The 11,153-nt window shown below is 40.1% G+C and overlaps 1 protein-coding gene across 2 annotated transcripts; it reads right to left on the reverse strand.

Annotated features, from left to right (window-relative positions):
* Window positions 1–357: 357 nt before the first annotated feature.
* Window positions 358–9,653, reverse strand: MMAA (methylmalonic aciduria (cobalamin deficiency) cblA type). Of its 2 annotated transcripts, none has more exons than XM_017744256.1 (7): window positions 9,232–9,576; window positions 8,477–8,953; window positions 7,374–7,496; window positions 6,120–6,290; window positions 5,729–5,814; window positions 5,218–5,367; window positions 358–3,926 (listed from the first exon to the last, which is right to left on the reverse strand). In XM_017744256.1, the coding sequence occupies exons 2-7, from the start codon at window positions 8,895–8,897 to the stop codon at window positions 3,639–3,641; spliced, it is 1,239 nt and encodes a 412-aa protein (XP_017599745.1). In that variant the 5' UTR covers window positions 8,898–8,953; window positions 9,232–9,576; the 3' UTR covers window positions 358–3,638. The 2 variants fall into 2 exon arrangements, with proteins under 2 accessions (XP_017599745.1, XP_008639498.1); XM_008641276.2 differs by lacking the exon at window positions 9,232–9,576 and adding an exon at window positions 9,583–9,653 and having other exon boundaries at window positions 3,560–3,926.
* Window positions 9,654–11,153: the final 1,500 nt, after the last annotated feature.

Raw genomic sequence — 11,153 nt, forward strand, 5'->3', positions numbered from 1 at the left:
TTAACTCATGGAGTATGTTACTTATTGACTGTGCATCCAAGGGGGAGCAATAGAGCGCTCTGAGAAAGGAAAATAAAGGGGAAATAAGTGTGTTTACACCAATACAGAGCAAGTCAGTAATTGAATCTTGCCATATTAAGAAAGAAAACTTCAGGAAGGGAACTGCATACAGTTTAAAAAAAAAAAAAAGTTCCTTGGTATTCTTTAGCTTTACTCAACTCCCATTCCCAAAAATCTCAAATAGCCAACACATTGCAGACTTCACAAAAAAGCAATATATGCGAGGAGAACATAAAGGCTTGAAGCAGCATGCACAACAGGAAGTAATGCATTTACAGAAGGCGAGGGCAGATTAGATATCAAAGAGAAGTTTTTTATTACTTAAAGCAGGACATTACAACAGAGCAGTAGTCAAGAAGGGGTTACTGGGTCCTGTCACTGAAAACAGAGAGATTAGATATAAAGGGAATAAGTCACACTAAGAGCATGAACTTGCTAAGAGCATTTTTTCAACCTTAAGTAACGTGGCTGTAAATATACGTGGGGCTCAGAGTAAAGATTACTGAACTGTAACCCTTACACTCTCTGACCTGTTTCAGAGTCCTGGATAAATCACTTGATCTCACCACACTTGTTTTCTCCAGCTGTGAAACACCAGCAACATCCATTACACAGGGACCTAGGGAAAAGTTTCACACTTACAGACAACTGCAAGACTTTGTAGGAAACAAGTTTGTGTATTTGAAGAGTTTATTCTTTACCTCCCATACTCATTTGTCTAACAGTTTATCATACCTCCAGCTACAAACTTCATCTTGCTATTGTATTCTCATGAAGTTATATTATTTCCCCATACTATTCTGCAATAGTTCTGGGTTTAAGTGTTAACATGAGAGCAGCTTGACAACTCCAGAAACTAAGAATATGTCAACATCCTACTCAACAGATTTGTTTACTATCTTTTTTCAGAAGCCTGTTTACTTGTATAGCAATATTTTAATGCATTTTAGCCAACTTAATCCCACAGAGCTAAAAATGACAAGCTGGAAATGTTCTTCCCTATCTTGGGACATACTGGATTGTTTACCGAGTTGTAGCCTACCAGCTGAAGCTCTGCAGTCTTTCTGAGGACAATGCATCTGCCAGCCCATGAGAGCATGAACAAAACTGCACAGTTAATTGAATACCAGTTGATTCCAAAACACATCACAGCAAAATTTTACAGGCTATAAAAAAAACTATCTGATTCTCACATGGAAGGCTCAGTTCACAGTTTGCACAGTACAGCCTTTCGGTTTGGTAGGGAATCACTGAAAAACTAAGCAGGGACCCTCATTTACCATTTCGTTTCCAAAGACCCTTTTGAATAGAAGGGATTTCTCCATCTACTGAAGCATGAGGCACAACTGAACACATAAAGAAGGCAAAGCTGATTTTCATTTAATGCTCTGCTTTAAGAGGAAAATGCAGTTCAAAGAACCTGCTTAAGCCATTGCACTTCTGCTAAGAGTTCATTTGTAAATTAACAATACTGTAAAAGAAGCAACAAAATGAGAAAATAATGATAGCCCATGGCTTGAGTGGATCAGCAGATCTGCACCCAGAAAACAAACACTGAAGAAGCTGTAAAACATAATCTGCTTGAGCAGTTCTCATTTAAACAAAGCTGCAGGTTTTAGTTTTACTTGCTTGGCAGCTTGTGTATAACAGACAAGAACAGTGGTCCCTGACAGAAGACAAAGTAATGACCATAATAAGGGTTTGATCTAACAGATAAACACAAATGAGGTCACCTCAAAAACTGCCACCTGAAACAAATGGACTATCAAAAAGTTGAGAACTCACTGGTTAAAATGCTGCTGCTCTCATTAATTAATTTCCCAGCTGACTGTCATTTCTTCTACAAGGTACCATAAAATACAGTCAATATTTAAAGATGAAAGGACACAAGGACACAAGACATTGCTTTTGGTTTGGGGCACTCTCTGTCACATTCAACAGAGGCTGTTTAAAGAAAAAAGAAACTGTAAGCACTGCATTTCTCTCACAACTCAGCATGGTCATAACAGTCACTGTGCTTCTCCATACATTCCACTCCATACATTCCTATAGCTGCTTCTTTGTTGATTGATTGCAGCAATCCCAAAGTACTGATTAAGAAACAAGAATAAGTGGTCAGAGAAGTTCTGACAATTTATGTGGTGAAAACCACTAATACCAGCTACCCCAGTGCAAAATGTCTTAACTAAGAAATGCCTCAGCCCCAAAACACCACAATGTCCTTCTGTAGTATTTCACTGCAAACAGTGTCTAGCAGGAAAAAGTTGGGAACAAAATATAATAACTGGGACAAGGGGAAAGAAGAGAAAAAAATATATTGATGGGAAGAAAGTCCAAATGGAAACACCCTGAAGGTAAAAAGAGGATTTAAGTAACCCAATTCAGTGCTATACTAGAACTGGGTTGCCAGAGCCCAAACAGGTGAAACTGAGCTAAAGTCACCATACCTTTCATGTACATGTCCGGAAAATCAAAACTGAGAAACTCATCACTTCCATTATATTTCTTTAAAAATTAATTCATCTAAGCACCAACAGGCTCACCAAATTCTCCTGTGTTACTGGCTTTACTGTCAGGTCTCCAAAAATCAGCACTTTTCCACTTTATCCTTCACATTTAGTGGGTACCAGATGAGCTCTGCTTTCTAGAACACAGATCAGGAAAATGTTTCGCCCAGATTTTTCTCACGGGAAAATAAAAAAATAAAAGTGCTTTTGGTTGGAAGCAGTCCTGTCTTCTGCAAGAGATAAAGAAAAAATACCAAACACACCTGGCCATTTTGTTTGAATCCAAAAAACATGTCAGATCAGAAAACCATAAAACATTATTTTTAGAGATAAATTATTCTAGTATAAAGACATTTGCTATTAAAACATTATGGGTAACATTTGTTCCATCTGATGTCTGCATGTAAAAAAAAGTCTTAACTAAATTTTGCTTTTTAATAAAGCGTCTATTTTGAAACTGGGATGGTTAAAATTCCCTTCTCCTACTGTACAGTGTATAATAACTAACTACAGCTTCCAAAGAGGGACCAAACACCACTATGTTCTATTTATATGTATACAATTTATTTAAAACTAAGGCTGTGGTCTGGTGCTGTCAGGCAGTCCAATGTTCTTGCTGTCACTCAAGGTGAGGAAAGAAAATGCAATCCATTATGGCAACAGCTGCTGCTATATTAGAATGGAAAGCTGCAGTGTCAACTGCACTGAGATGACCCCACAACCAGAATCAAACCTTGCACCACCACAAACCTCACTCTCCCACCCTCCCAAAACCAACCATTTTACATGGGCATCCAGTTTTCATCAACAGATCTATGGCATGTACAAACTGGAGATTCGGAAATTAATTTTTTTTCCAATATAGTGTATAGTAATCTGAGAGTGAGCCTTTGGATTTGTCATGATCGCTGCATATACAGAATCCAACAGAATTCTTTTGCAGAGTACTGGATAGGTATTCTATTCATGTCTGCTGCAGTAAAACATTTGAATCCACACATAGAAAAAGTGTATTTAATGTTCACATTTACATAAATGTGCCCTTAGCAAGAACAGAGTAGAAAACAATGCTTAGAGACCATCTTTGAATGCCTTCAGCAGCAGGTCAGCTGCCAGTCCAGGAGACAAGACTCCACTAAGAACTTTTTCTTCCAGAAGTGGGATCTTATCCTTGACTGCCAAGTGACTCCGGAAATGCTCCAGCATGTTTTCTTGGATAAGGTTCCACATCCACACTTTCTGCTGTTTGCGTCGTTTGGCAACCAGCTCGCCACTTGTGAGCATGAGGTCACGGAACTCAGTCATTTTATCCCACATATCCGAGATCCCTTCCCCGGTTTTGGCAGAGATGCGCAGTACCTGTCGGATCCAGAGGAATTGTTAAAGCCAAGTTAGCTGCTGGCCTTGAGGTTTCAATTACTGGATCAGGTAGACTGCAGGGGAATTAAGAAATGTGTGAGGGAAACTTCCTTCAATACTCACCATGAGGCTCTAAGCATTTCTGTGCCTTTTTCTTTTCCCCTCCAAAAAATGTAGGATTCTACTAACTAAAAGTAGATCCTAAGATCCATAGTATTTGGGATAAATAGGCCTTGTCCAACAGCTTGTATAATGAGAATCATTTTTAGTAAGTCCTTCAGCTAAAAGGTACATTATTGCTCTTTTACTTAAATGTAAAGTTAAGTGTGTATTTTGGTAGCTATTCTTTTGTACTTAAAATATGCCAGAAATGAGGTATTTTGACTATTTTTTTGCCTTTGCTTTCCAGAACAGGAATTAATTTTGCCAATAATATTTCAGACATCCAGCACAGTCTTTCAAATTGAACAGCCTGTTTTTTTAAAAAAGCTTCTCTCTCTTTCCACACTTAGAAAAGAAAGGCTAAACCTCAGTCAGCCCAGCTGATTTAAACTCAACTTCATGGGTCAATTTCAATACCAGGGTAGAACAAACCTCCTTTACAGACAGAAGTTTATTTATAAAGGAAGTGAGAGTGTGTGCGTTTGCTTATTCTATATACACATATTAAAAATTAGTACTGAATCTTCTCCTTAAAAATCCACCATAACCTTTTAGTAGACAAAATACAGCACTAAAACTGAAGACCCAGAGGATGAAAATTCCAATTATCTAGACAATTTCATTATGTGAGACACAAACAAACAAAAAAATTAAAGCAGTAAAGGACACACATGAACTAGTGAAAGAACAAAGATAATCACAGGCTTCAGAGTTATAACAGAGGGAGAAGTAGATTAAGAGACATTTTTAGATATGCATAGTTTAAAAAAAGTAAACTCCTGATGTCAGTAATAGTTCTGCTAGTGCAGAGATTGTAGCTCAGGGCAGAAGTCCTGGGGAGGAGGACTGGCTTTGCAGTGTTTCATGTGACTCCCCTTGAGATCAGAGGTGAAGCACAGACAGCAGCAATCACCTCTCCAGCACACTGTGAGACTGAACAACCAACTGCAATTTTTATAAAAGAGCCCAGGGAGACTGGGACAGCCACATGAGAAGAAACCAATCCTAACTCATTCAGCACTTTTTCTGGGAGGAAAAAATACAAAAAAACCCAAACACACCACCAAAACCCAAACAAAACCCAAACCAGACCCAAAGAGCCCCACAAAGCACAGCGAAGTGCACAAACCTTTGGCCTCCAAACCTTTGAACGCTTGCGAAGCAGCTTCATAGCACTGATGTACTCAGCCTGGATTCTCCGGGCAGGCACAACTAAATCACCATCAGCCTTATTGATGGCAACGAGATCTGCCATCTCAATGATGCCCCGTTTGATGCCCTAAATGCAATAGGGAAAAAAAACAGGAGTACCCAGAGGGGGTGTGATACACTGATTCATCACATAAAGCAGGTCAAAGGGCTTTGTTAGTTTCTAGTTTTCGCCCCAAAAATATATGCAACTAGTAAACTTGTCAAAGTTAAGCCACAGAGTATCAAAAGTTTACATCCTAATACTTTAAAAACCAAAAGAAAAGGGAGCTTAACTCTGCACTAAGTAGATTACACTGAAAATACTTAATAATAACAGTAAAATGGACAAAATACTATTGATATGGACTTTCTGCTCAGATACTACATGTTGAATTTAAGTTTCTCTTTCTAGTCCCAGGTAGTAACCAATAAGAGAAATCAAAAAATACCTGTAATTCATCTCCACCCGCAGGTGGTAGCAGTAATATAAACATATCAACCATATCAGCCACAGCAAATTCTGACTGGCCCACACCTAAAAAATAAAATTCAGAGTTTACCATTTACTACAAACTTTCAGTCACATTAATGACAAGTAACTACAACAGATCCCAGCACTGCCCCATCAACAAATCCCATTAACAAAACAAAGACAACTGGAAACACATTAGTTTTGTAAAAGACATACAGGACTAGAAAACAGACAGAACGAGCATTCATGTTCAACCGGTGACCATGTATGAAAACATGGGCAAAATCAAGGCAGAAAGTATGCAATTATTAGCACACCTTACTTTCATGTCACAGCAGGACAATTAAAAGAAAACCTTAAGCACATACCTACTGTTTCCACAAGAACAACATCATAGCCTCCTCCTTCACACAGCAGAATGGCTTCATTTGTGGTCCTTGTGACACCTCCCAGGGTCCCACTGGTTGGAGATGGCCTGATGTATGCATTCATGTCTCTTGACAACTCAGTCATCCGTGTTTTGTCCCCCAGTAGAGAACCTTGAATGTTTAACGTTAAATTATTTCAAAAGTGCAACACAGCCAAACTTCCCCTTTTCCCCCCGCCCCACCAATAAAAGAGTGAGAAAAGACAGATCTCTTGGGCAATGTCAGTCAAATGAATATCCCAGTAATGGTTGCTCAAGGCTTAGCTGAGGGCTAGAAGTTACTGCCTGGTTCTTCCACTTCTCAGAAGCTGGAAAGGCCTGACAGGCAGACCTTACTGTTAACAAACATGAAGAATTTGTGCTAGGTCAGAAAGAATTCCAGAATTCCTGAATGGCTTTTTGAGGCCTATACACATCGGGCCAGACAGCTGAATCTTGTCTGTTCCCATCCAAAGGGACATTATGATTCTGACACTCCCTGATGGTGGATTTTTCGTTTTAAGAGAGCTGACACATGTCCTGCCTTCCTTCTACTCAAACAAACTGTAAATCAGATTCAGTGAGATCTATGCACTCGATACACACCCCAAAAGATAAGGGATGCTCAATTCTTCCAACTGCTGCAGCCTTGCTGTCACATTTTGCTATTCTACTGATGCATCCTGAAGGCACGCATTCAAGAACATAGTCTGTCTTAGCTCCACGCCATTGCAATGCTCTAGTTGTTTTCTTTATAAATAGTTACACACCTCTAACAGCACAGAAGCTGGAAAAATTAATGATGCTGCCTGGCAGCTACCCATTATGAAAAGATCGAGATTGCATTATTAGTATCAGAGAAACCATGAATCAGGCATGGTCAGCTTGTAATTTCCCTATAATTTTTTACTGGAGAGTTACAGATTACAGCCTGTAATCAGTAATCCTGCACAACTTCGAAGAAATTCAAATTCAGAAAAATAAAATTGCAAGGCAACATTTGAACCCTGGAAAAGAGGAAATCTGGAAGAATTACAACACTGACACCTGTTTCCCAATTTCGTATCACATAGGAAAAAAATATGAAAACTTGATTTATTTATTTTTTTATATTTTACTGTTATAGGCACCAAATTTTCCTCCACTTGGCCCAAAGAGATACTTCTGTAGCTGACAAGGTATTAGAAACCTGACTCAAACTTTAATTCACACTTACCACCACTTGTACTAGAGGAAGGGTCTACAGCCAACACAGACACTTTGTGTTTTCTTTCTGTAAGCATTTTCCCAAAGCATTCTATGAAGCTTGATTTTCCAGCACCAGGAGGACCAGACAACCCTAAATGATCATATTAGGAAGAAAAAAGCATTTTGTTAGTCAAATAAGTAATACATCTCATGAATACCAACAACATCTAAGTTGATAACAATTCATACTTTAACACAGCATCACAACAAAAGCAAATAAAAGCTATGCCAAAACTATAAAACTGTAGTTTGGTTCACCCAACATAGCAGCACTTCATCACTCCTCATCCTATTCACACCAGTATAACACTGGGTTTATCCACACCCATTTCCTTCCCTCCAAATAAAATTATTTATGCCATAAGACTTATCCTTCAGAACTTTCAAAATGTTATATACTAGAACTGGATCTTTCAGATTTACTATAAAAAAAACACTCTTAAAGCAAAAGCAAGCCCTTACCTTGAAGAGCTGTTTTTTCAAAAAAATGAGGCCACTTATTTGCATGTCAAAGCTCCCAAACTAAGATTAGCACCAAACTTTTCTCGCTCCCATGCCCCAGTTCTTGTTCTTACTACCCTTGTACAGACAGCAGAGATGACAGCTGGGCATGACACGTTAGCAGTCCATCTCTTTGTAAGGGAAAAATATTTTACAGCTTCCAAGAGAAGCAGGTTCAAGTCTCCTTCAGCTGAAAAGTACGCTGCTTTAAAGGAGGGCCATAAAACAGGAAGGTGCATGCTTTTCCTTCTGCAGACTAAAAAAGGGATTCAGGAAGTATTCAAGAAAACACCTGCTTTGGGAAAAGAAAACATCTTTTCAGCTTATAATGGTTACCAAAAACACTCCGAGTGACAGACCCCCAGGAAGTAACACTAATTTCTAAAGCATTTTCAAATCATTTTTCATCTCAAGGCATAATTCCACTGGACAACAGAAGTAATCTAGGTTGGTTATAAACCACAAAAGAATAACAATACAAGACTACAGACCACAAACAGCAGTGATGATAAAAGGTGAGGACTGTAATCACATGTAAGCAACTACTAGACAAGACATAAAAGGACTAACCCACTCTAAAGGCAAGTGGCTTTCCTTGATTTAACTTTTCTTGTTCCCTGTGGTAGGATAATACCTTCTGAAGGAGCACCTGGGCTATTTTCTTCTTCCTACTCTGAGTTGATTCTATAAGTGTAATGGCTTCAGCTAAACAAGCTCTATGACCCTGGATTAGTCCATGGTAAAGTCTGTCTATGAGTCTCTGTTCCCAGTCAGAAAGTCTCTCTACTTGCTGCTCAGGGGCTGCTTGCTGGCACAGCTCTCTCCTCAAACCATTTGATGAACAAATCCATTTTGTACGACAGCAGTGCGCTGGCCCAAGAGATTCAATGCCCAGGAAATCTGCTCGGGACGCAAAGTGAAAGTTCGTGAAGTAAGTTCTTCTGGAGAAGTAACAATGAGGGAATCTCAGCAGCAAAGTGAGAATCTTCATATTTTTTGGAATTAAAAACTACCAGAGTTGTCAGTTCACTTCTGTTTGCAGACACCCTAAAAAGAAAGCAAAACATTTTTACTTTCTTCAAAGCACTTGTGAGGACTCAAATGAAATTTATGCACACCCATGATCATCAGCTTTTATTTTATCTGCACCTGCTGCCATGAATAAAAAAATTAGTTCCCTTTCCCCGTTGAACAGATGCAGTAAAAACAAGCTATATAATCAATAGCACAGTACCTCTTTATTATCATACTTCATAAATCAAAATATTATTTTTATAGATAGGCAGGTAAAAAAAAAGTACTTTTAAATAAGCCTCTGAGCGCACCTGCAGCACACTACAAATCGAGGAACAATCAATCCTTATGCCTACGGAAATGGCGGTATATTCTAGTTTGACGGGCTTTTTTAAGCAATTATTCGGGATGAGGTTATATTTGCACTTATTTTCATCAGAAAGAGGAAAAAAAGGTCTGGTAGGGCGGGATTTCAGACACAATAGCATTTAGAAATAAATTGGAAGAGCTGAGGCCTCCCCGAGGCGCCCGGGCTGCCCCAGCCCCGCTCCCGCTCCCGCTCCGCCGCCTCAGCCCGGGGCGGCCGCTGAGGGGATGAAGGCACGGGAAAAGCCACCGCTCCCCGCCATTCCCGGTCGCTGCCCACCATTCCCGGCACCTACCGGAGCCGCCCCGCTCCGCCCCGGGAAGTGACGCCCTCAGGCTGAGCCGGAACCCGCTGCCCGGCGGGGAAGGGAGCGGCGGGGCAGGCGCGGGGTGTCCCCGCCATCCCCCTCAGAGCGGGGGGTGAGGGCTTCAAGGCTCAGGGCTGGCCATTCCATGAGCACGCAAACTTCCATGGCCATGGAGTCATAGTCTCCCTGCTGTACCCTTCCAGTGAATGATGTTTCAAATCATCGTTTCTCTCCTGAAATCATAGCAATTTCCACTCTGAAGCCGTGCATGGCGATTTACGAGTCCTCCCACTTCGTTTCATTCACTCGGAAGGGAGAAGAAAAGCTTAAATATCCACTTGTGCTTATTAAATCACGGTTATTTCCAGCCTCATTAAACCTCCTCTTTAAAGTTTCCTGCATGGAATGTTTGTTTATTGTGGGGTGGGGTTTGTTTCGCTCTTTTTTTTTTTTTTTTTTTTTTTTTTTCTATCTTGCCATCTCCTTTCTGCTCATCTTTTTAAAGTACACAGATTTATTCACAACAAATGTAAATGCACAGAATCCACTGATTGAGCTGTTCCCAATGCCTTGCACTGTCCTTCAAAGAATTTTTCACAGTGTCACCACACGGGCAGGGAAAATGACGGACTGTAAAATAGCAAAGTTTTCTTCTGAACTGCTGAATGCATGATTTAGTCTCACTGCTGTTATTCCAGTCCAGAAGATTATGACACACAGAGAACTAAACAGTTCAGGGCTAAGAAAATAGGCCATTTTGTGTCCCTGTCAGCATGGGATGAAACCACGGCAGAAAGAGACAAGAAGTCCCATTTCAAAATAGCCTTGTGAGGTCTTTCTGTTTAACCAGGTCTTTATTTGCCACAGTTAGCGTGGATCACTGTATCTCTTCATTAACAAGCTTTCTAAGGCTCTCTGTTTGCTTACACCTAGGTAGCATATCCCCACTATTATTTTAATAACAGCAGAAACAAAAAAAACCCCATTCTACTACTGCTTAATTGATCGTTCAGTTTATGCCCCTTTCTGTTCTCCCAACTTGAATACTTTTTTCAGTGACCTCGATGAACAGGCTTGCAAAATTGCACATTTCATCAACGCTATAGAGGAGAGGGGATTGTTCAGTTCTCTGTCTATGATAACCTTGTGGACCGGAATAATAGAAGTGAGATTAAAGCGTGCACTCAGCAGTTCAGAACAAAACTGCTGCTCTTTTACACAGCCCACCAGTTGTACTGCCAATCTGATAAGGCCACCAACAGGCATGTATGTGGTTTAGAGTTGTCTTCCTGCAAGAACTGTTTTCAAGACTTTGCACACTCGTGAGGTCTGGAAATCCAAATTGCTCAAGTCACCTCTTGTTTGTTCCCCTTTCCCCCCAGCTCGGTTATTCAACAAGTTTGCTTTTCACCAGTCACAGACTACAGTCTCCAAATGCCAGAATGAGAGGAAGACTTCCTATTGCCTTGTCAATTATATACACCCTTTCTTTCAATATTCTGGAATAGAGGTAACACAGGTCTTCTAGTACTGAGAGCTCTTCTACCACCTCTGATTTT

This window comes from Corvus brachyrhynchos, unplaced genomic scaffold, assembly GCF_000691975.1.
Source record: "Corvus brachyrhynchos isolate BGI_N302 unplaced genomic scaffold, ASM69197v1 scaffold229, whole genome shotgun sequence".
In the NCBI taxonomy this organism is placed as follows: Eukaryota; Metazoa; Chordata; class Aves; order Passeriformes; family Corvidae; genus Corvus; species Corvus brachyrhynchos.

What these genes read in the sequence shown, in the direction of transcription:
- MMAA (XM_017744256.1), bottom strand. Translation starts at nt 8,897, where the DNA reads ATGAAGATTCTCACTTTGCTGCTGAGATTCCCTCATTGTTACTTCTCC. An exon ending in TGTTCTTGTGGAAACAGTAG is followed by an intron (nt 5,815 to 6,119) that starts GTATGTGCTTAA and finishes TTTATTTTTTAG; the next exon opens with GTGTGGGCCAGTCAGAATTT. An exon ending in CGGGTGGAGATGAATTACAG is followed by an intron (nt 5,368 to 5,728) that starts GTATTTTTTGAT and finishes TATTGCATTTAG; the next exon opens with GGCATCAAACGGGGCATCAT.